This window comes from Chenopodium album, chromosome 13 (assembly GCF_948465745.1).
Source record: "Chenopodium album chromosome 13, dcCheAlbu1.1, whole genome shotgun sequence".
Lineage (NCBI taxonomy): Eukaryota > Viridiplantae > Streptophyta > Magnoliopsida > Caryophyllales > Amaranthaceae > Chenopodium > Chenopodium album.
The window spans coordinates 51,939,447-51,964,188 of NC_137846.1; the positions used below are offsets into that span (position 1 = coordinate 51,939,447).

At 33.2% G+C, this 24,742-nt stretch overlaps 2 protein-coding genes and 2 non-coding genes across 14 annotated transcripts; 2 read left to right on the forward strand and 2 right to left on the reverse strand.

Moving 5' to 3' along the window:
* Nucleotides 1-1,845: 1,845 nt before the first annotated feature.
* LOC145574930 (protein FAR-RED IMPAIRED RESPONSE 1-like) lies at nucleotides 1,846-8,418 on the forward strand. Of its 7 annotated transcripts, none has more exons than XM_081632816.1 (10): nucleotides 1,846-2,023; nucleotides 2,645-4,825; nucleotides 4,915-4,971; nucleotides 5,079-5,153; nucleotides 5,227-5,295; nucleotides 5,382-5,450; nucleotides 5,555-5,602; nucleotides 5,684-5,837; nucleotides 6,714-6,778; nucleotides 8,038-8,418. In XM_081632816.1, the coding sequence occupies exons 2-8, from the start codon at nucleotides 2,669-2,671 to the stop codon at nucleotides 5,738-5,740; spliced, it is 2,532 nt and encodes an 843-aa protein (XP_081488942.1). In that variant the 5' UTR covers nucleotides 1,846-2,023; nucleotides 2,645-2,668; the 3' UTR covers nucleotides 5,741-5,837; nucleotides 6,714-6,778; nucleotides 8,038-8,418. The 7 variants fall into 7 exon arrangements, with proteins under 7 accessions (XP_081488942.1, XP_081488943.1, XP_081488946.1 ...); XM_081632817.1 differs by having other exon boundaries at nucleotides 8,143-8,418; XM_081632820.1 differs by having other exon boundaries at nucleotides 8,146-8,418.
* A 6,833-nt stretch (nucleotides 8,419-15,251) lies between these two features.
* On the forward strand, nucleotides 15,252-21,815 carry LOC145574931 (cyclin-dependent kinase F-4-like). Of its 5 annotated transcripts, none has more exons than XM_081632824.1 (16): nucleotides 15,252-15,407; nucleotides 16,858-17,112; nucleotides 17,215-17,266; nucleotides 17,340-17,882; nucleotides 17,971-18,049; nucleotides 18,128-18,196; nucleotides 18,283-18,372; nucleotides 18,465-18,603; nucleotides 19,034-19,136; nucleotides 19,242-19,294; nucleotides 19,401-19,467; nucleotides 19,574-19,682; nucleotides 20,574-20,639; nucleotides 20,730-20,798; nucleotides 20,920-21,205; nucleotides 21,347-21,815. In XM_081632824.1, exons 4-16 carry the CDS (start codon nucleotides 17,875-17,877, stop codon nucleotides 21,556-21,558), a joined length of 1,350 nt encoding a protein of 449 aa, XP_081488950.1. In that variant the 5' UTR covers nucleotides 15,252-15,407; nucleotides 16,858-17,112; nucleotides 17,215-17,266; nucleotides 17,340-17,874; the 3' UTR covers nucleotides 21,559-21,815. The 5 variants fall into 5 exon arrangements, with proteins under 5 accessions (XP_081488950.1, XP_081488952.1, XP_081488951.1 ...); XM_081632826.1 differs by having other exon boundaries at nucleotides 17,350-17,882; XM_081632825.1 differs by having other exon boundaries at nucleotides 17,218-17,266.
* A 2,341-nt stretch (nucleotides 21,816-24,156) lies between these two features.
* On the reverse strand, nucleotides 24,157-24,244 carry LOC145577285 (small nucleolar RNA R160). Its single transcript, XR_014098734.1, has one exon. It is a non-coding gene; the product is annotated as a small nucleolar RNA R160 (small nucleolar RNA).
* A 324-nt stretch (nucleotides 24,245-24,568) lies between these two features.
* On the reverse strand, nucleotides 24,569-24,652 carry LOC145577287 (small nucleolar RNA R21). The gene has a single exon (XR_014098736.1). It is a non-coding gene; the product is annotated as a small nucleolar RNA R21 (small nucleolar RNA).
* Nucleotides 24,653-24,742: the final 90 nt, after the last annotated feature.

The following is a 24,742-nucleotide window of genomic DNA, read 5'->3' on the forward strand; positions in this document are numbered from 1 at the left end:
TGCTGATGAACGTATCATGCATTTTAAATGCCACTGTTCGTTGAAATTGTGGTTCAAGCCTGATGTAGTTCTCCCTGTATCTCTTATTTTTTGGTTTATTCCCTTTCTTAAAAAAAAAATTTGGAGTTGTACCGGTCATTTTTTTTCCCCTTTGTCGAAGTCAGAGCGAGTGAAGCATTCTAAAGCCCTCCATTGAATTATTTAGCTAGTACGTAGTCAACACGGAAATGAGCTTTCAGCATGGCAACTGATGAAAGCAATCTGTCAGCTAAAATTACTAAATAATGCACCTTCTAGACATTTAGCCATGGTTTTTCATATCCGTCTCATTTTACAAAATCCTGCTCCGTCAGTCAAATCGAATGAAAAACCATTTCATACAAAAATAATGGAAAACCATCGCACCAGAGAAAGATGCAGCAGCAGCAATGACAGCAGCAATAGTTACAGTAAAGAAGATAGCAATGAGAAGATCAATAAGGTGCTATTGATCTGCTACCTTTGGTTAATCACACTCCTTCCCCGGCGTTTGGCAGCCAATTTTCAGCACATACCCTCACTATATATAGGCAGCTTGGTTTTTCTAGCCATCGGTTTCTTCTCCTCTTTCCTGGGATTGCTCAGAGGAGACAACTGCAGGTTCAGACGCCTCTGTGCTGCATATTCATCTATCTGCTTGGGCTTCGTAGTAATTTTGCTTTCCTCCGGTTTCTTGTTACTGGATTCAAATTTACCATTCAAGAAACATCTCTACTTCACTTCTATTGCTCTGACAAATCCCATTCCGATTTTTGTTCTCCTAGTTGTATTACTACCTCTTCTCCATTTCTCATTAGTCCTTAAAAAGTCTTACAAGTATGCATTATATTTTCTGCTTATATGTACTTGTACTTTCATCAAAGGCAATACAATCACAGTTAATGGTGGTTTTACTTGGTATTGCATATAATGTCTCTTGTTTAGTGTTTTTTCTCAGCTAGCAATAAACTAATAATGTTATCTATGGTTGCCCCTTTGCACATAAGTAATTATTGCTCTTCTTGTTGTTATACTACTATTTATGTAGACAAAATGAATAAATTTGGACCTTAACTAAATTAATTACAAGTTAGCAGATTATGCTAAAGCCTTAATAAGCCCAAAACATAACATTAGAGGATACATAATACAACACTAATTATAATTAAATGAAGTCCTTAACAACCCCCTCAAGTAGAGCATGAATGTCACAGATGTCTAACTTGCATAGTAGAAAATCAAACTGTTTTTTTTTTTTCAAGGGTTTGTAAAGATATCTTCCAATTGTGCATTTGTAGTAACACGAGCGCCTGAGCTGTACTAAACTACCAATGGTCAAATAGTACCATCCAATATACGCCTTTTCATGAAAAATCGGGTTTTGAGCTAGTTGGTACAAAGTTGATTGGCTATCAGTATCACTATAATAGTCTAGTAATTAAACAGTTTTAAATTAAGTGTTTATGGTATGAAATTAAATAAATTGTGTTCAATTTTATCTTTCTTATTATGAAATTTTATTCATATGCATAATAATGTTGTTAAGGAAAAAGAATTACGACATTATAAAATATTTCCAACACATTGAACTATTGAAGAAGAAAATGAATCATTTTAAAATTTTATGCATAATTTTCAACCGAATATTAGTTTTAATATCAATTAATTGGTTATTGTAATATAGGCTTTTAGTAAGATCGGACCATAAATAAAAAATTAAAAAAGTACGAAGTATAAGTTTTGACTAGGACACTGGATCGGTTCTCTTTGGTCAGACCGGACGAATCGGTACTTCTTAATGTTTTTATTAATGAGATTATGGGAATTTGATAAATATGGGCCATGGCACAAAACTAACTCAAGATGTTACTCAAAATGAATTAAAAGATCCTTTTATTAAAAAAAATGTCTCTTTCCTCCAATCCTCCATTGAAGCAGGCAAGCAGATACTCTGAATTCTCCGTTAAAGCAGCTTGTAAGCTTTCTCTCCTCCATTGAAGCATAGGTAAGATGTTTCTATTAATCATCGAATATCAGTTTCACAATCTTGTGTTAATCGTTTATTTAATTCAATTTAGGGTTCTTCTAAGGTGAATTGATTATTGAACTATCGCTTTCAATTTAACTCAAATTCTAGAATTTTGCTATTCATATTTATAAGCGAGAAGAATTTAATTCGATATTTGACTCAAATTTGGTTGCTAATTTGTTCCAAAATCCTTGATCGTTATGGCAGAACTATGAAAAATGGAATTTTTTATTTTCGCCTGTTAAACATTCCATTATTGCATTTTTTTTTTTTTTTTTTTTGGGGTCTTTTTGTTTGTTATTTTGGTGTTCCGGTTAAGCTAGTATTTGTATTGAGTTTACTGGAATTGATTTAGCTACATTGAACCAAACAGCAGCAAAAAGAATCAACGGGACTCGAATCTCGATTCCTAATTTAGGCTTGAAGTAAACAGACTATGGAATTTTGGGTTTATCTAATGATGTGGATCCTTGCTTTCCTGTTATCTGATATGTAAAGATTATAAATGTGGTTTAGCTTATTGTGTTGCTTTTATATGTTTTTCTTGCCTTTTATAATGTTAGTGATCACCAGGGAAATTTTGTATTTTTAATGTAGATAGAGATCGTAATACACTCGTTAATGGATATGCTAACAAAGGATAGTCACCCTTGTGTTGCTAGTAGTATAGTTGATCAAAGGGGAGACATATGTCATGGTGAAGGGGGTAGTGGAAATATGGTTGATATTGTCAATGTGGTACATGATCAGGATGGAGGGGCTGGTACGTCTGCGACAAGCAGTCTTCTGCTTGAAGGAGACATTGATATTGGGCCTGATAGTGACCTTCAATTTGAGTCCCATGAAGCTGCGTACAAGTTCTACCAAGAATATGCCAAATCTATGGGATTCACGACCTCAATAAAGAACAGTCGACGTTCAAAGAAATCGAAAGATTTTATCGATGCAAAGTTTGCGTGCTCCAGATATGGGGTCACTCCAGAATCTGATGTTGGTAGTAGCCGGCGTTGTAGTGTTAAGAAGACTGATTGTAAGGCTAGCATGCATGTCAAGAGAAACAAGTATGGGAAATGGGTCATACATGAGTTCATTAAGGAGCATAATCACGAACTTTTACCAGCATTGGCATACTATTTTCGTATTCACAGAAATGTGAAATTGATTGAGAAGAATAATATTGATATATTACATGCTGTTAGTGAGCGAACAAAGAAGATGTTTGTTGATATGTCTAGACAGTCTGCTAGTTTTATGAATCATGAATCCCTAAGGGATGCACGCAGTTCTCTACTTGATAAAGGTAATCGCTTGGTTCTAGATGAAGGAGATGCCCAATTCTTACTTGATTACTTTATGTGTATCAAGAAAGAAAATCCTAATTTTTTTTATGCAATAGATTTGAACGAAGAACAGTATCTTAGGAATTTTTTCTGGGTTGATGCTAAAAGTAGGAGTGACTATGCAAGTTTTAGTGATGTTGTCTCTATTGACACCTCATATATAAGGACAAATGACAAGCTACCACTTGTTCTCTTTGTGGGGGTGAACCATCACTTCCAGGCAATGTCGCTTGGCTGTGCCTTGATTGCAGAGGAATTGACGTCAACATTTGTTTGGTTGCTGAAGACTTGGCTCAGGGCAATGGGAGGGAGTGCACCCCTGGTAATTATCACTGACCAACATCCTTCGATAAAGTCTGCCATCCAGGAAGTCTTACCTAATACACGTCATTGCTTTCATCTGTGTAATGTTCTGGAGAAATTCCCAGAAAATCTTGCACATGTCACTAAGAGACACGAAAATTTTACTGGAAAATTCAATGAGTGCGTATTCAAGTCATGGACGGATGAACAATTTGATCTAAGATGGTGGAAAATGGTTGGTAGGTTTGATCTTCAAGAAGATGAGTGGATAAGGTCACTGTATGAAGATCGTAAGAAATGGGTTCCTCTTTATTTAAGTGATATTTTCTTGGCTGGAATGTCCCCTCCTCATCGAACTGATAGCGTAAATTCGTTTTTTGACAAATATATTCAAAGAAAACTTACTTTGAAAGAGTTTGTGAAACAATATGGTGCAATTCTGCAGAATAGGTATGAGGAAGAGGCTATAGCAGATTTTGACACATGGCACAAGCAACCTGCACTGAAGTCTCCTTCACCTTGGGAGAAACAAATGTCAACTATATATACACATGCAATATTCAAAAAATTTCAGGTTGAAGTTCTGGGTGTGGTTGGCTGTCATCCTAGGAAAGAAGGTGAAGATGGAACATCCATTACTTATCGAGTAGATGACTGTGAAAAGGATGAAACTTTTTTTGTAGCATGGGATGAAACAAAGTCTCAGGTTTCTTGTTTATGTCGTTCATTTGAGTACAGAGGTTTTTTGTGTAGACACGCAATGCTTGTTCTACAAATCTGTGGTATCTCTAGCATACCATCTCAGTACATATTGAGGAGGTGGACAAAAGATGCAAAAACTACGCAGTTGATGGTAGAAGGAACTGAGAGGTTGCAGACCAGGGCACAGCGTTATATGGCCTTGTGTAAGCAAGCCATTGAACTGAGTGAAGAAGGATCTTTAACTCAAGAAAGCCACAACATTACCCTGCGAACACTGGTGGATACTCTGAAAAATTGTGTTAGTGTGAATAACATGAATAGAAGTGCTATTGAAGTTGGGGACACTTATTGTGATCATGATATTGTTGAAGCATACCAGGGAAATATTTCAACTAGAACTAGCAAAAAAAAGAATGCAGTGAAGAAGAGGAAGGTAATTTTTATGGTTAGGAGTCATTTTTATGCTCACGAATGACGGTGCAATTTTGGTGTAGATTGTGTTACAGCTATCTTGTTGTGCAGGTAGCTTCAGAAACAGAAGTGATGCTGACTGATGCTGAGGACAACTTGCATCAAATGGTTTGTCCTTCAGCTATTTCCCCAATTAGATAGTGCACCATTTTGGCTGTATTTAGTTTTGTAAGTGTGCACTCTGGATTCTGATTTAACATTGTTGCTACTTGTAGGAAAATTTAACCTCTGATGGGATATCGCTCAATAATTACTATGTTTCCCAACAGAATGTGCCAGGAGTAGGACTGGTATGCCAAGTCACTGTTTGGAGTTTCTTGCAAAGTAGTTTATTGTTTTGCGAATAATCTATCAAAATTACAGGTGCAGTTGAACTTAATGGAGCCACCACATGATAATTACTATGTTGATCAAGAAAGTATACCAGGACTGGTATGTGATTATGAAATTTTGTATGATATTATGTACTATGTATATAATTTATGGTTCTTTTTCTTAATCTGTTCTTTATGACACAGGGGCAATTAAACTCCATAGGACCAAATCATGAAGGATTTTTTGGGGCTCAACAAAGTGTACATGGGCTGGTATACTCTCGAATTTATCCTAAATTCCTAATAGCTAATAATTCTATATACTGTGATCCCCATTCCTGAAAAGAATCCTCCAGCTTAATTTTTGTACTTTGTAGGGACATTTGGATTTTCGATCATCATCTAGCTTCTCTTACAGCTTACAGGTAAGTTTTTGAAAATGCCGTGTTTGTAAACAATGTTATTATATTTATGATTCTTACCTTCGTAGTTTGATCCTATATCAGGATGAGCATGATTTAAAATCTGCACAGCTGCGTGGAGATGCTTCTAGGCACACTTGAGGATGAGATTTCTTCATGTATTGGTCAAGTTGTAGATATCTTCGTGTATTGATCAAGTTGTAGATATCTTTAAAGGGTAGACTTGGTACTATATGAGGTATCTACTATGGACTTATTTTCAATATGCTGTTGTTCTTTTATCATTTGAAGTATTAGATATGCCTTGTGTGCTCTTTTCAAACTCTAGATTTTCTTTTTAATCTGGACAATCTCCATATACCCAGCATAGATCCCTGAAGAAATGGATTGATTCAGGATAGGGGAGACAGGATTAGTAAATTCAAGTTGCTCATATATACAAATGTAAAATTTTGTTAATGGTAGGATGATACCAAAGGAAGCTGGATCTAGTATATTGACAATGCAAGCTGAAGATCATCGACCTTATAGCAAAAGGGTGATAAGTTTGTGTGGAATTAGGAGATTTTTGTCTATCTTGGCCTCTTGGGGAGAAAATAAAATTAATTATTGCAATGTTTATGACAGGATATGGATTATGGACCCATCCTGCGTTACTCATTGTTTTCACTTAATTTGTTATATCTGTGTCATGAACCTTCAAAATAATTTTTAGAAACTAGAAAGCCTTGGAAAAATTATAGACTAGATCTATATTTGTCGAATATTGTGTCCTATTCCAACACTTGTTGACTTATTTGAGTAGCATAGGAATGGATCCAGCTTTGGCACTATTTTGAACCACTACTCAAAATAATGAAGGTATGATTTTGTGAAAATGGATTTATATACTAGTTGAAACTAAATAACGTGAAATGACTATTTTGCCCACAAGATTGGGCAACGCTGCATAATCCTGGGACAGACTCTCGGTCAACCAAAAGATTTTTTTTTCAGATTTAGCTTCTTTAGGTTTTTTGGTTGCTGCTGTTCAGACTTGTTGATATCACTATATCAGAACTTCCATGTTAATATAGAATTGTAGTATCATGATTTTATGTGGATTTCATTTCAGAGTGACTCGGCTGAGGTGTTCCATGTGACTACCATATTGAGGAGAAAATACAAATTCTGCCTCAGGTATTTCCTCTTGTCTGTCCCATTTTTTCCTCCACCTCTCTCTAAAGTCCCTAACCCACCCCTTCCATCTCCCTCCCTAAAGTAAATAATTTTTTTGCCCATTTTTGTCATTTAGAAATTACACCTATATTCATCTTGGTTTCCTGTATATCTCCTAGCTTTATACTCGTTATCTCCACCAATTTACTTCCTCTAGTTTTGTTTGATTCTTTCTTTTAAAGTTTTATGATAATCTTCTTGCAAAATATTAATAGTCTCACGGGAATTCTTATGATTATGTTGTTTTCCTAATGCAAATTTATGATTGGATCATTGGATCGTCTTGGCTTCTGTTAATTCCTATAAGTATCCACCTCATTATCCCATTTGCTTTTTATCTTGATTACTTCAAATGATATGTAGCTAGCTTTCTCTATGGAATGGATTGAAGTGGAAATATTGTAATCAAATATCATTTGCTTGCAAGTGCAAATGCTTTTTTTGTTTGTTTTTGCTTTGTATGCAAGTACCTATTTCCTATCTGGAAGGAATATTTTGCTGTGCTGGTTTCAGCTAAAAGTTGTGTATCCTTAGATAAAATTACTTAAAAGTTAAAACTACTGAAGAAAATACTTGCACGAGTTTGAGGAAGCAAGTATAAAAAGTAAGGGTGTTATAATATATTTTTATTCAATCTCCTGACAAAATGTTAGGTTCAAATTATTTGAAATAAGCCTGTAACAAGCTGCACAAGGAAGGTAAACTTGGATGGCATATGAAGCATGCTTAAAAACAACTGAATGAGCGCATTTGTTTAGTATAATGTGGGATGAAGCCGTAAAGGACAACTTGATATCATTTCGCAGATGATTTTTTTATGGCTGTTGGTTTTTAAACCTGATATTATTACCAGATTTGTAAGCTTTGTCACTTTGTAGGTTTTCCTTGCCGAACTTTAGATTGCTTAGGAGAACTAGCTTGCCGGATCAAAATAGCCTTCCTAAGTAAATGTATCCTAAGTCTTGGATTGATAAATGCAGTTGCCAAGTATCCGATCTCCCAGACTTTGGCATTAGTTGATTATGGTAGTTTTATGAGGCAAGGTAAAAGGTTTAATGGCAATTTCAAGAGTATATATAGTGTACTGATATATGCCATGATTTATTTTTCATCTGCAGACATTCATATGAACTTAGACTGTATGCACTTGTGCAAAGTTTATGGCATTAAAGAATATATAATTATTTCATGAAAAGTTGATCTGTTTTCCTGGCAAGCAGTTTTCTGAATGCAGTAAAATTTCATCTAAAAAAGAAATCTCAGCATTGCAAGGTTGGATGATGGTGTTGTATCTGATTCGTACCTACCTCTGCTTATTCCTCCAGCAGGTAGCTGCTGATTTTGGCACTGCTCGTTCAATCAGGAGTCCGGAAGAATATTGATGCTAATAAGCTATATCGCTTTATTACAGCAATTAGAGAATGTAATGACAAGTATGCAGATAAACCTCACATTGATGTATAATCTTTCATCTATATATCAGTATTTAAGGTGTCCTTTTTCCGTCATGAACTAACCCTAGTTCATATTTTCCATTTCTGATGGATTGGAAACCGGGAGTTCAATCATATTGCCAATATACTGTATTGCTTGTTACACTTCTGGAGTTAAACACTTCATTCATTCATTATATCTCCTGTGAATCCTTAATTTTTTTCTGTCCACATACTGTATATCTGTTGGGTTAATCTTGAAGTGTCTTTACCGCTTATTAATACTCCAACGTTTTTCTAAAATTACTCATGCAGTTATAGAATACCTCAACATATAAGAAGATTATTTTACCCAAAAACCAGGCATCATTAGATTCATTACCTAATCAAAGGTTGAACTTTTTCATTACTGTCTATAAAGTGGTTGCTACAGAGTACTAGTAATTTCTATGACAAGTTGAAGAGAGAATTGTAACAGAAGATACTCAATTTACTCGCTAGATATATTACCCACTTCTAATAGAGATTAGTGCCTTAGTGAGTGAAATCCTACTCAACACTTTCGTATACTCTCGGAAAAAAAACGTTTAAAACTTAAAATAGTACAAAATACTGTACACGACTATTGATCAAAACAAAATAATTTAAGTACACTGTTATTGAATTATTATATTGTAATGAATTTCAAATTATGTGATGATTTTTATCAGTTTAAAAGAATTTGGTAACTTAATTGACTAGGTTTGGTTTTATATATATATATATATATATATATATATATATATATATATATATATATATATATATATATATATATATATATATATATATATATATATATATATATATATATATATATATATATATATATATATATATATATATATTTTAATTCATTTTTTTTTGTTGGTTAGCTGTTATTGGCAAAATAAGATAAAGTAGGAATCAAATGAGCATATTATGAGATAGGTCTCTTTCTTTCTCTCTCTTCATTGTTGGTTGGCATGTCTTTGAAGTTGAGCAATTTGGGCGGTTGATTTACAGCACTTGTTTTTTTTTTTTTTTTTTTTTTTGACAAATACAGCACTTGTTATCTATTACTCATCCACTGTGAAATCGTCCCATTTTTATTCTTTATTCTGATTATTATGTGTTTCTGACTAGACAGTATTTAATTGATTATTGGCCCAATTTCATCAAATATTTGCAGACATTTTGGTAGTTCTAATCTAGTTGGCTGCTACTTCTTTTTGACATTATTATTCTGATTTTTAAGCCTACTCTCATCATAATACACCAATTATTCACTCATATATCAATTTAAAGCTACCCAACTTTAACCATCAAATTTGAAATAAAGATGTAGGTGTAATAATGTGTTCCCTCCTAGTTTCAAGCTAAGTGCAATCCAAACATAATCTAAATCGAAACATGATTCTACTATTCAATCGGTAGATTATCCATTTTACATTTTCCGTGATAAATATTAATAGACATCTTTAGTCGAAAACCTAATGTTATACTCCGTAGTATTAAAAAGAAGAAGAAAAAAAAGTGAATCAAACTAAGTTATGTTGTGTGAATAGATTACACCGTATTAATTACAACGTTTTCATAATGTATTATTTAATATTCCAAAACTTTTTGGAGTTTATGAATCTGAAATCATTGTGATAAATTTAGTTTTGAAAGGATTAAAAGAGGGTTCAAACTCCATCATTATTATCATTACCAATAGGTCCCCAATCCTAAACTCCAAAAAAAAAAAAACCAGTTAAAGTGTTCTTTTTATCTTCAATGTGATTAAAGTGTGTCCTAGATTTATTTGTAGAGGTCTTAATCAAAGGGCTTCTTGAGAAATAAAATGATGTTTAGTAATTATCCCGTTACCTTGAAGCTCTCCTTGATACAATATGTTGTTCATTTTCATATTGTTACATAAATTACATTATTAATTTGTATGGATAGCTTTGAACGTTGAACTTTATTATTTTTTTTTTTTCTTTAGGAAACTAAAATTTGAAGCAAACAAGTATTGTATTGTCCTTGTCTTAAGTTTAATTATAATATAATTACAAACAATATGGAGTATTATTTTTGCATAATATAATAAAGTAAGACTAATTTACAAACATTATATTTATATTTGCGTTGAAAATTGTAGTAATTATATATATATATATATATATATATATATATATATATATATATATATATATATATATATATATATATATATATATATATATATATATATATATATATATATATATATATATTGTTCTTAAGAACTTGTGAAAAGGCCTTGTAACACAGTTACGCATTGTATTGCATTAGTATGTTTTTCAATTCCTGCATTTTTTCTCATGTGAGAAAGGCTTGTAACACAATTGCGCATTGTATTGCTAGTTGGGAAACGTATAACTGTGATGAGTATGTTTGTATTGGTGTTTTCCCCCAAAGTATTACTACTTTGGCGGAAATTGACTTGATTTATTAATGCCCGGCCATGTTTCTTTCCAAAAAAAAAAAAAAAAAAACCTGTGAAAAGATGTACATGTATTTAAGAAATTGTAAATGTAAGAATATATATCAAGTCAAGTAGAGCATTAATAATATCGATTAACGTGTGCATGATTTGATCATGTAGACTTGTAGTATAACTTTATATGTTATCTTAAGTGTCAAGTCAAACATTAACTTTTTTAATTACCCTTTTTGAAATTATAGGGGTGCTTAAAATTTGATAAATTCAAATGAACTTGAATGTATGTCACCCATGAAATATTACAGTGTTTCTCATTTTCCTAGTAGTTGACTTGTAATTGTTGTAAGGTTATTGGTTGGGATTTATAGGTCATAAGTTCATGATGTATAATTAAAAGGAAATAGTAGACAAGTAACAAATAAAATTATGATAAATTAACATTTTTGATAACTTGATTAATTAGAAAATATATATGAAGGCTAATCTGGATTCTAGAATGCATGATTCATGGTTTTATCATGGCATGCGCATGTCCTAATAATTTTCTCTGAATTTAATTTGCTAAGTCAAATCTTAATGGAATACTTTTTCGTAAAGGAATTGAAAGGAATGCTAACAATTTGTTATGCTTCATTTGAACGATGACTTCCACCACTTTGAGTTTTAAATTCTAAAACCTTCCCCAACTTAATTGTATTTAAGACTTAAATTGATTTATATCATCTTCATAATACATATCAATACATTGTTCTTTAAATCTTTCTTTTATTAACCAAAATTAATAAATTGTCATGGTTTGACTTTTACACTAATTATATATATACAAAAAAAATAATAATAATAATTAATTACGGAGTACATGTTTTACTAATTTTATATATATGCATGGTGGGATAAAGAAAGATAAAAGAGGGATTGAATTCTCATTGCTATAAATGGAATAAAATATAAACATGAAACTTTTTTTATGAAGTATATTTATATGGAATAATGAATAATCCTTATATGGAACAGTAAATTATAAATACAGGCCTATTCATATTTACTGAACTGAACTGAACATAGCTAAAATGAATATTTTATGAGAGAAGGAAATTAGAAGCTGAACTGAAATTAAGCTGAAGTGAACAGTGTTGGAGTTAGTAATACAACCGGAAAGGTTTTATCTCAGACTGAGTCGGGTTGGTTTGTCCGACCGAGCGGGTGAGAGTAACTCCTTGGTTAAAAACTCAACTATCCGCTACATGGTCGTGTACCTTGTACTACATGACCGGGTGACATACATGGTCGTGTATCTTACTCTACACGATTGTGTGGTTTTGCTGTCAAACATGTCTACACGGTCGTGTACCCTCTTCTACACGACCGTTTGTGTCAAATATTATTTGGAGTGGCTATCAGTTGGGCACATCATAAATTGATAGGTTGTTTGGATTTATTGGTTCCCTGTATTGGAACTTTATAAATACAATCAAGAGCCTCTTTAATAAAATAACTTTCGAAAAAACTCTAAACACAAACCTACCCTTTTGAGATATGAATAGTTTTTGAGCAATTGCAACCTTTGATTTGGGTACACGAATTGCAAAGGTCGTTGTGTAAATTTGGGGGGCGTGCGTCACCGGAAACTTGTACCGGTGGTGGCATATTTCGCTTCTAAGTCAGTGGGTTCCAAACCACAGCACAACAGAAGGAGGATAGGACAGGTCTATAATTCGAGTATGGTGATCAAATTTGTTCTAGGGAAGTTCTTGATTTTGCTAATATTATTCATGGAATCAACATGTAATTTTTCCAACAAATAGGCCTGTATGTATGTATAGACAAGCATGGGGCATCCTTTAATAATAGTTTGAGACATTATGCCTCTCGACATAAGAGGGAAAAAAAATAGAAACATACTCCATACTATAAAGTTAGTAATTTAATTTATTATGCAAACTAATTTAATTTTGTAAAGGGATTATCATATCATCATGTGGGGGAATGTTTAATTATTGCTCCATCATATAAAGTAATTAATCATGTGGTACATGTAAGCAACTTATGTCATTAGCATGAAAAGCTAGATAAGAATAAATACTCTCACAAATCATGATTGTTATAAGATTATCATAATAATATATAGCAACAAAATATAAAACTAAGGATAGATAAGCACAAATCTTGCTAAGAATAGAAGTAATAATAGATACATTTGAGAAATTTCTTTGGTATGAGTTAGTTGGGTGGCTATGAGATCGATGAAACGCAATTATATGGCGAACTGATTTTAATAATTTTGTACCTAAACTCAAACTAAAACCAAATTATTTTGATTATTCTTGGAGTATAAGATATGTCAGACAAAAGAGGAAAATTTGTGTCAATTTTACTACAGTACTTTGGGTCACCCACGTGCTATTTAAAGCCGCGTTATGGGTACTTTGCCGCAAGGGCCGATCTTGTTCCTTGTGGAAAAAGGTGGGCAAAACAATTGATCGGTATTCGGATCAGTTTTGAATCATGTAAATTATAGTGAAAATTTAGGTTAAATTTCTATTTGGTAATTTTGTTTAGTGGATTTTTGGAATATAGTTAGGTTGTATACTTGATTATACTGGTTATGTATAATTTTTTTTTTTTTTTTCAAGCTCAATTTTTACATTTAAAGTGAAGTCAATTCAGTTTAGACTAAAAGGTGGCAATGTCAAGCTTCTTCTTGTTAATCTATCTTTAATTAACCTAGACAATTGGAAGTTGAACATATTCCATGAATCATATAATTCAATATCAAACTTCATAAAAGATAGTATTATTTATCAAATCATATCTAAATCCATGTGGATAATATATCACCAAATCACCAATGATATAATTCTCTAAATGTACCCAATATCCCTAACAAATTCTTCTAGCATAGAATTTTCAAGATTTCAAATCAATTTGGAATGATTCTATCTAGTATGTAGGTTCCTAGGTAGGTTAGTTTAGAGTTAAGTCAAATTTTGTCTTATCAATTTATAGTAATGGAAAGTCATGATGAGGATTTCTCACACTTAGCAACCCAATTCAATAATGATAATGGGTTCAAATACCCGACACATACTCACCCCTAATTCTCAGTTTCTCACTACCTCAATCAACAATGAATTTTTATTTAATTTTTCAATTACATTAATATTGTATATATCAAGACGGATCTAATAATAACTACTTTTTGAAGTATAAATTATAAAATGTAATTAAATAAGATTATGTGAATAGTGTATACTATTTTTCTAAATAAAAATAAAAATAAAATAGTGTATATGATAATAAAAAATTAAAAAAACAATATCTTTTAAAAAATAAGTACATACTTCCTCTGTGCTTTTTTTATCATACCATTGGGCATGATTTTTTTGGTAATGGAAAAAAAAGGAGAGGGAGAGATAGGGGTAGAAGTACAAAAGTAACCATGTGATATTAACATAAACTAAATAATCAAGTGTTTAAAGTGAGGGTAGATTAAGCATTTGCAGTGTGAACAAAGATATTTTGTTTCCTTAAATGAATATACTGTAATATTTGTGAAACTTCTCTAAAAGACATGTGCTGCAATTAGGGGTGAACATGGGACGAGTACCCGTACCGTTAGTACTAACGGTTTGGGTAACCGATAACCAAAATCCCTAAAAGTGAAATCCATAACCCGAATCAATAACTTCGAGTACTCGGATTTTCGGATCGGTTATCGGGTACCCAATAAGATATCCAATAATGATAATTAAACTTAATTATGTAGCTATTATGATATAATTTACCACTAATTAACAACAATATGATATGATTTTGACCAAATTATTAATAATATTACTAATCATTGATATTATAAAGTAATTATGAAATAAAGTAGGAGTTTAGATTTAAAAAAAATAGATTTAAGTAGGAAAAAAACAAAAAAATGTTTATCGGATCAGATCAGGTAACCGTTATTTTTAAAATGATGCCCAATAATCATACCCGATAACAAATTATCGGAACGGGTACCCGAATCATTATGGTTATCGGATCGGGTACCCTAATTTTTGGAACGGTTATGAATCGATTTTTCGGATATTCAGTTTTTTGGGTAGTTTTGCTCAGCCCTAGCTGCAACATTTAAAAAACGAAGGAAGTATATGTTGTAAAAAAAAAAAAAGGATATACAACTAAAAGTTGTTTTTTTTTGGGAAAGATATAACTAAAAGATACTGATTTAGCCTAGTAATCTAGTTTTGATGGTTGTTATTTTTTTGGTGAGAACATTAATAAACCATAAAAAATAATCTTAAAATAAAAAAAATAAAAAAAATTCCAAAAAAATAAGGCGGTGAAAAAAAGGGAGGAAAGGAAAACGAGTGATAATAAAATTAGGTAAACGGTAAAAAAAAAAAAAGGTATAAATAAGACAGGCTAATCCAAAGGAAGGAAGGCGGGCGGTAGGGTGGTACTCGGTAGGGTCAGAGTCTCCTCATAATTTTCGTGGCTTAAAAGCACACTTGATCTCCAATTTTAGGCAAATCACAATTCCTACTTTCGCTTTTTTATTTTTAGAGAGAGAAACTCCTTCATATTTTAGAGAGAGAAAGAAACAAATTGGTTGGAAGGAGAGAGAATCAAATATTATCGCTCTGGAGTCGACCAATTCCCTTCCGCGTCTTGGGAGGTACTTTTGCCGCTTGGCTTACCGGTTTCTTTTTCTTATTGATTCATGTTTTCTAGATCGATTTTTTTATTTGAATTGGAGTTAGGTTTGATTTTTGTGTTGTTGATTTGATTTTTGTTTCAGGTTATTTCGATTTTTAATTGTTGTTTGATTATTTGTTTGATTTGGAGTTAGATCTGGAGCTAGGGTTTTGATTTTGGTGTATTCTGATTCGTTGAGTTTGGATTGTTGTGTTTACATAAGCTGGTTCATTGTATCAACAGATGGAAATTGAATTAGGGATTATGTGAATGATTTCTGGTTACTGGATTTGTGTGACTTTTCAGTTTTTCTAATTGATGGAAATTTTCAATTAGGTTTTTTTTTGGGGATTGTGGATTATGTGATTGAATTAGGCGAATGATTTTGGGCTTTTAGATTGTGTGATTGAATTAGGTGAATGATTGTTGGCATTTAGCTTATGTGATTGAATTAGGCGAATGATTTTAGGTTATGTGATCGGATTAGGTGAATGATATTTTAGATTGTATGATTGTATTTTCTCTAATACTTCTACATCGTCTAAGGAACTTTTCAGTTTGGAATCGGGCGAATGATTTGGGGCTTTGGATTTTGTGATTTGAGTTTTTGGGTTATGGCAATCTAGGAGATACACCGTTGATTAGATATAAAAATATGAAATTAACCAATGAACAGAAATCGGATTGCTGCTAGTTGAGTTTTTTGGCTTCTGATGAATGAGGATTGATAACTTTGTTGTGTAACTGAGATCTATTTTTTTCTTTTTCAATTAATTAATATTAGGGATAATTTTGTGCTCTGATTTTGATTGTTTTTTGGTTGAAATTGTCATGTAATTTGGACATTGACGTACTTGTTTTTGTTTTTAGCCATTAGATGTGCTTTCAAAATTAGAATAAAAGGGAATACCTTCTTCTGAATAGAATTGTCATGACTGCCTTGTTTGGTTGTGGACAACTTCAAAGTTTTTTTTTTAAAAAAATTTATTTTTATTATTATTTATTTAGAGTAAAGAAATTTTGTTATTGCCTGAAATGATCCCTTGAAACTAATGTTGAAGCAAGACGCACTTCTATACAGAATATTCTATTCCTCATGCTATGGTGCTATATATGTTGATATTTTCCGCTACAATGAATTGTTTATCAAGAATATAGATTTTACCTCTTCCATATTGCTGATCACATAACTGAAAGCACATTTTAGGAGACACGGGCTTAATAATAAAATAACCATTATTTATTTGTGTTGAAAACACAATGCTTGTGGCATTGTTGTATTTTAACGTTGGACACAATAGAGTCTGATGCAATGTATCTTATTCCTCCTGTATTAAAACTTGTCTAATTCTATTTGTTAAGCTTCACATACTTAAATTATATGAGCTTCATAAACTAATCTCAATCTCTCTTGTCTTCTTGATTTGCAGGTTCCAGAATTATATCTAAGAAGTTCAATTTGTTTTACTAAGATATGGAGCATGTCCACTTCTTGTCAAATTGCTTCCATTTTCAGGTCCTTTCATTCCAGAAAGCTCTTGACTGGAGGTTCTCAATTCTCGGATTCCTTCTTGTTTCCTTTGTCAACAGCACCTAGTGCCCAAATTTTTCTAAATGATCAGTATAGGAGGCCTAATGCAATTGTCTACTAAGAAATTTGTTGGATCTTTAGTGCTCTCCTATGAGTAAGTTGTCTCCTCATGGTGTTGAGAGGTGGTTTCATGCCGCTTTTGCTCCTTCTGATCTTTTTTTACTTTCTTTTCGTTCCTCTTTGAATCTCTTATCAGCAGTTTGTGGAGTATATATCAAGTCGAGAGTTTCAGAAAGATATCTTGTGGGGTACTGCCAATATCTTAATCTTGACTTCAGTTTTGTGATACGTAAAATAATTTTGGTACTTAATATCAAACAGTCTCCTGCAGGGCTGATAATTGCAGGCTGAGGAATGCAGATTGCTTTTGTAGTCACCACTAGATAAGCCTATCAAATTAGACTCTTTGTGCCCGTAGTATTTTCTTTGTTTCTCCGGGTGTCTGTTAGGTGAGTAGGTGTCAATTTCCAGACAGCTGTGGAGTTCTGTGGTAGCCTTGGTGTTATGACGTGAAACAGGAATTTTCTTAAAGAACTTGTTCTTGAGTCTCCAAGCATCTCTGCTATTTACCCTTTTGGACTGTCTCAGAGTCTCTGGTCATGAATTTACTGTGATTAGTCCCACAACTTAAGCCAATTACAGGAGTTCACATCTTGTGTCCGTGCTGTTGGGATAGAAAATCAAAGGGTGGATTCTGCTGGATCAATACAACCACACAATTTATTATCGTATAGTGTTATTTACAGACATCTATTGGGCATCGTTGTCTTATGTTTCTCGTGTTAGTGATTTGTCAATTTTGTTGAATAAAGAGACCTTCATCAATTACTCAGCTTTATCGTTTTCTGACTCAACAATGGAGAGGTGAGTTTATTCTACCTTCATTATTTTGGTCTCTTACTGTGTTTCTGTGATGAGTACTGCTAATTAAGGTGAGTTCTTGCCTGTTCAGGTACAAGCTAATTAAGGAAGTTGGTGATGGAACTTTTGGGTGTGTTTGGCGTGCTATTAATAAACAGAGTGGAGAAGTTGTAAGTTACATTCCTTTGATATCAAATTGGGATATTGTTTTTTGATTAGCAATTTGATATCATGAGATATGTTCACAGGTTGCTATAAAGAAAATGAAGAAAAAATATTATTCCTGGGATGAATGCATTAATCTAAGAGAAGTGAAGGTAACATTATTTTAATTACATCATGCTATTGAATTTGTTGTTTTCCATCTCTGTTTTTTTGAGTTATTTATTTGGAAATGTTGCAGTCACTAAGGAAGATGAGCCATCCAAATATTGTGAAGCTGAAAGAAGTTATTAGAGAGCATGATATCCTGCATTTTGTGTTTGAATATATGGTAACTTTTCTTGTGCGTGGTCCTGGTTTTTTGTTCCTTTGTACAGTCGAACTGATTTCTGATACCAGTCCATATAACATTTTGTTTACTAGGAGTGCAATTTGTACCAACTTATGAAGGATAGAGGAAGGCCCTTTTCTGAAAATGAACTCAGAAATTGGTGTTTTCAAGTATTTCAAGCCCTTGCCTACATGCACCAGCGTGGATATTTTCATCGTGATCTTAAACCAGGTATGTGCTGCCTGAATGAAACTAGTCGTGGTCAGAAATGACATGATTTTGGGCATCTTTGGCTTTGAATTTTTCATTCTCTACATTTGTTTAATTGCTCATTGTTAAAACTTCAAAAATAAACTAGCATCAATCTAACTCTGAACTTTGACCATTCATTTTCAGAAATTATATTGGTTGATGTAGTTCCCTTCTAATATTTACACCTTGGATTTTCCCAATTGGGTTTTAAATTGATTTATAGGCTTTCTGTGTTGTCCAGTATCTCTAGTATTGGTTTGTATTTATAGACAGCCTTACTTTTTGCCTAAGTTTGTTGTATGTGTAAACTTTGCAACGTGCTAGTTGCAGTGAGCTAAGTACTCTTTAATGTTGACAAATTTCTTTACTTTGTTTAGTAGCTAAGTGCTTTATTCTTGTTTCACTACAGAGAATCTGCTGGTATCAAAAGATGTTATCAAAATAGCTGATTTTGGTCTTGCACGAGAAGTAAGTTCTGGGCCACCTTATACAGAATATGTTTCCACACGCTGGTAAGCATTCTTTATTCTGTTTTTGTTTTTAGTGTTCCATCTCTTCTTTATTTGCCTTTTTTTTTTTCTAGGTTGTATGTATCTGAAAATTTTGTGATGTGGCAGGTATAGGGCTCCTGAAGTTCTGCTGCAGTCTCCCACTTACACTTCTGCTGTGGGTAAGTTGCATGGACATAAAAATTGATTTAGCCAAGTCTCTGTACAGTTGGACCTTTGTCATTAATTATGATATTCTGAATTCTTTTTGTATTTTTGGTCTTTTAGATATGTGGGCAATGGGTGCGATAATGGCAGAACTGTTTACTCTTCGTCCACTTTTTCCTGGGTTAAGGTATGGGCATCAATTTTAATTATTAAGAGCACATATTAATACATGAATTCTGGTTGCCTTGTCATCCCTTTGTTTTTATACTTTATTGTCATTGGTGTTATTGCAGTGAAGCAGATGAAATCTATAAAATATGCAGTGTCATCGGAACTCCAACTGAGAACTCTTGGGCTCACGGGCTCATGCTTTCTAGATCAATGAATTACCAGTTTCCACAGGTGAGTCAGAAGCCCATTGACTGTGTACATTCCTTTTTTCTGTTTCTTCTGTCTCTAGAGTTCTAGGGTGATTGGTGAGAGGGATATCTTTCTGCTCCAATCACCCTATCTTAGGTCTCAGCATCCAATGATTTAACTTGGCATTTTGTTAATTTAACTCCTGGATGTTATGGGACCCTCCTACAAGTTTATATGAAGCAGGTCGTAATATTTAGGAGTTCTAGGACTATTTTGTATTTTTCTGTTGTTTATAGAACACTATCTTGCTTGGTAGCATAATGTTTCTAGAGGCTTAGTTCCATTCATAATATTTTACTGCAACTTCCGTGTTGTCTTTAAGTGTATCAACAATGCTCAAGTTTTTTTTTTTTTTTTTTTTTTTTTTTTTTTTTTTTTTTTTTTTTTTTTTTTTTTTTTTTCCCCCAGCTAAATTTCCTTAGTTTCTTATTTCTGTAGTATGCTTTTTTTTATCAACATCTAGTCTGTTATTGCCCTTGTCTATCTTTGTTGGTGAAGTTGATATTTTTCAGCAGCTGATTCATGCATTCCAATAAAATGTTTGATGAGTTGTCTTCTAAAACTTTAGCTTTTAATACTTAGTATTGTGAATAATGTCATACATAATGTGGTGCAGTGTTGTAAAATATTGTACAACCTATTTTGGTCATGGTTTTTAGTTCTTGCAGTGCTTGATTTTGGGTTTTCACTTTGCGCTGCCCTCGTATTTGTCCTATGTTTTTTTTTGTTGCACTTTCATTTTTTCTCTTTTTCTGTGTTCAATTTTTTGCGGATGGTTCCTTATGACGATTCATGCTAGCCAACCCTAGATCATTGTTGTTTTAGTACTCAATTTCTGCCCCTTACTGATCTTATGTTGATTATATTTTTCAGCTTCCTGGTGTGCATCTTTCAAGTCTCATACCTTCAGCAAGTGATGATGCAATCAGCCTTATTAGGGTAAAGTGAATGTTTTAATTTTTTAATCCAGCTCAAGGCTTGCTTGTGATATTTTTATCTCAGTAACTGAATATATATTGCATTTTTCAGTCACTTTGTTCCTGGGACCCCTTTCAAAGGCCAACAGCAGCAGAGGTCCTTCAGCATCCCTTCTTTAAGGTATTCTTTGTTTACATGATTTCTGCGCCAGTCTTCTAGAACTGAGAATTTGTACATTTTATTTGGTTTTGATTAGCATGGGATGATGTAGATGGGAGTTACAATTGTTTTTTTTTGACAGAATTGTTTCTATGTTCCGCCATCTCTACGGCCTAAAGCAACTGTCAACAGAACACCCCCATCATTGGGAACCAGGGGATATTTTGATCAGAAATCTGTGAGGAAGAGTTCTGGTCCTGGAACTCATCCCGTCTCTAAGACCACAAATCTGAAACCTCATGTTGCCTTTGGTGCGGGTGTACAACGCAAACTGGAAATGGATGGCAAGGATTTAAACAAGAATGACAAATCTGTTAAGAGCTCTGTTAAACAGCCAAAATATCGGCCACCAGCTAGGAACAGCCCATGTAGGTCACTTCTCATGTTGAATTAATTTTATTGTTATTAGGTTTTGTCAATACATAATTTGTTTGCCTTCTCTTTTGCTTGTTCTCCCCTGTAAAACTTGCTTGCTATGGAAACTAATATGCAAAGGTATTGGTATGTAGCCTCCATATACCCAGGTAGGACCACTCGTGGAGTTAGTGAAACAGCAGAGAAGCTGTCCAACATGTCTCTGGGTTCTGGCAGGCAAACAATCAGGCAATCAGTACCACCACCTATGAAGGCTGGAGGATGGCATGGCCAATCTAACATGTTTATGGGACGATCTCAGGAGATCCAACCCAGCAGAACTTTTACGAGAAAAGTTGCAGGATGATCTGTTCTTATTAATGAGGTTTACAATAAAGCAACAAGCTACATACAGCTAAAGTTCAGGCAGTTGCAGTTCTATAGTGTGTTAAATTTGTTTTTTTTTTTTAACTACTGGTGTGGTGTTCACTAAACGTTTTACTGGAGGAGTGACAATGTCAGACTATCTAGTTTTTATTACCTGTGTTTACCTGTTGTGTATTTCAACTTAAACAATGATAACTTTTAAACTTTATACATGGAGAATGTTGCTTTGATTATGTACTTTCAAGAATTTGCATTAGCTTAATATGCCCCTTCCTGGCTGTTTCTTTTGGTTATTACAGCTTCCTCTCAGGATCTTTTCTAACTTGTGGAGTCATGTAGTTAAATGAAATCACCAAAATTCCCTTAATCTATTGCGAGCTACTCTGTTGGTAGTGAGAATTTATTTACACCTCGATAATCCAGGTCCAGAGCGAGTTTGTGATAAAATTGGCTAAAATCTTCTCTTAACATTAATCTAGTCTGATACTCTGATGTACCTTCAGCTGAACAATTTATAATCCCTGTTTGTATCTTTTGCAAGACATGAAAGTAACAGACTGAACTTTCACATATTATCAGATTCAGCTCAATCAGCTTTTTGAAAAAGCTCTTGTACCGAATGTGGTCAAAATAAGGTCCCTTCGATGGTATTAATGGTCAGTATTTTGACCTTATTTTGTGCAGCATCAATTTTCAATTTGTAAATTTAGTGATGCTGGTTGTAATTAAACTAATGGCTTTAGCCTATTGATAATATAATGAGTAATGTTATATGTAGCCCTAAGGGCTATATATAAGCATTAACATATAAGCATTAAATGCACTCTTGGAAATTGTATAAATAGTGTTTATATTTTTATAATTTCTTAACTTTTTACGATTTTCAAGTGTAAATTTAATGTTTATATGTAGCCCTAAGGGCCATGTATAACATTTTCCTAATATAATTGTCTGTTTTATGATAATAATAAATAAATAAATAAGGTCATATGGTAAGGGTATGTTCTCTTAAGCTTATTTTCCTTCTCTCATAAACATCATTTCACTTCATTTCCAATTAGTTCGGTAAATTAGAACAGGTTCTAAGACTATGTTCAAGTGGTTTATTTAAGCAAATATTTGGTTAATTCAAAATTGATCCGATCACATTAAATTAGATTTTTTATCTTTTAATTTGTGTCTACTTATTTTTGAATACCTTTGATAGGTTTAGTTGAATTTGAATTAAAACATAGCCTAAGTCACATCACTTGCACACTCCCATCTATATTTATTAATTAAAACATAGCCTAAGGGCCTGTTCTCTTCGGATTAATTTTAGTTCAGTTTAATTCTTAATTTCCTTCTCTCATAAAATATTTAGTTCAGTTTAATTTAGCTCAGTCAATCAGAAGAGGCCTAAGTCATATCACTTGCACAATGCATCTTTATTTCATCGCATGAGTTGTTTGTTTACAAAGTACAAGAATCATTGTATCAAGTCCAACTTCCAAGCCACTTCTAAGGTATTGCGATCAGCTGTTTGTCCAGTTTCAGTGTCATGAGTTGAAGTGAAAATAAAAGTATACAACACGTGACTTGGTCTCGTGTTATATTCTTGAAGCTAAATAATGGCCAATAGGTCAAGCAATTCATCCATTAGATCACATCCATGTCGAGATACTTACGACCTGTTCTCTTCAGATTATTATCAATTCAGTTCAGTTCGTAATTTCCTTATCTCATAAAATATTTAGCTCACTTCAGCTCCAATAAGTTCAGTCCAGTTCACGTAAGTTCAGACTTGAATATCAATTGTTTTTTTAATAGCTTAAAACCGGTAATGACGTAAGTGGTTCTTTTATGAAATATGCAAAACTCAAAGAGACCAGTCATTAGTAAAACCAGGTCTCTTTTCTTACTCCCTAAATGACAAACTCACAACTCACAAGTAGGAAAGTGAAGGTAGTGAGTAAGTATACACCAGAATTTAGTGTTTGTCTCTACTTTCTTTCTATAAAAACACTTCACTAACCCCTTAGAACCGCTAATGTCATTAGCGGTTTTAATATAAAGCCGCTAATGACGTTAGTGGTTTTCCAAACCAAAGTAATAGAAAAAATCCTTAATAATCGATCCCACGTGGACAATATTATGGTAATTAATTTTATAATCGATGCAAAATGGGAATTAATTTTCGTTATAACAATATTAAGGGAAATTGTTAGAAAATCAAAGTATGTCCTATATATTTTTAGGTATATAGGTTCCAAGGTGTTGCAGTATATGACTATATGTCCAAGGATGTCCATCTTCAGCTGATTCAGAACAAGCGACTCAAAACAGAACAAGCGACTAAACAACAAAGCATTAGTGAAAATAAAGTAGAAGTTGATCATCTTTTTCTTCTAACCAATTTGCCAGTTAGCCATGGGATAAAAGCACACGCCAAAATTAGAGAAGAAATAATTTGCTTTAGCACCAAGCTCGTGTAGCGTTTGACAAATTTTTCACGCCAAGCTACGTATTAATTGGTGCTCACAACCCAAATAAACAACACATAAATACAACAAATGAAATGTTGTGTAAAAGAGAGCAAAGCAATCAGAGAACTTTGAAGGCATAATTTTCAGATGAATGAATTCCACATAAAAGAATTTCAGCTCAACTGATTTCATCATTTCGCTTGCTCTCTTTTACTCACCGAGAGTCCAATTTCAATAAACGAACACGATTGTTTTAAAGATTGTAATGGCCTTTGGAGGCAGGCTTGTTAAGATCATAGTAAGTAGGCTAGTTGAAACAAACACCAATTACCAAAGCACAAGCCTGTACTATGATGCCATTCATTCGTGTTCGGGCAAGCGCTGCCGGGCACCCTGTAGAAAACCTACAGGTATTTCAGAGTCAAGTAATAACACTCTCCCCAATTAGCACGCAGCCCTTTATATATAATCAAATCACTTGTGAAAATTAAGTTTATCCTAAGACAATATTGAAGTAATTAAAGAAATCCCTCAGAATAACATTGTTCATCATGAATGTATCAGTCCACTACTTTTATTTTTGGACATAAGTCATTCTTCATTGGGATGTAATCTATAATTCAATGAAAGAAAATAATGACACAAACACAACTAATCACAAACTCCAATGGTCGTAATTTGAACTAGTAACATGACAAC

What these genes read in the sequence shown, in the direction of transcription:
- LOC145574930 (XM_081632816.1), top strand. Translation starts at nt 2,669, where the DNA reads ATGGATATGCTAACAAAGGATAGTCACCCTTGTGTTGCTAGTAGTATA. An exon ending in ATGTGCCAGGAGTAGGACTG is followed by an intron (nt 5,154 to 5,226) that starts GTATGCCAAGTC and finishes TCAAAATTACAG; the next exon opens with GTGCAGTTGAACTTAATGGA. An exon ending in AACAAAGTGTACATGGGCTG is followed by an intron (nt 5,451 to 5,554) that starts GTATACTCTCGA and finishes TGTACTTTGTAG; the next exon opens with GGACATTTGGATTTTCGATC.
- LOC145574931 (XM_081632823.1), top strand. An exon ending in ATAAACAGAGTGGAGAAGTT is followed by an intron (nt 18,050 to 18,127) that starts GTAAGTTACATT and finishes ATATGTTCACAG; the next exon opens with GTTGCTATAAAGAAAATGAA. An exon ending in ACCAGCTAGGAACAGCCCAT is followed by an intron (nt 21,206 to 21,346) that starts GTAGGTCACTTC and finishes ATTGGTATGTAG; the next exon opens with CCTCCATATACCCAGGTAGG.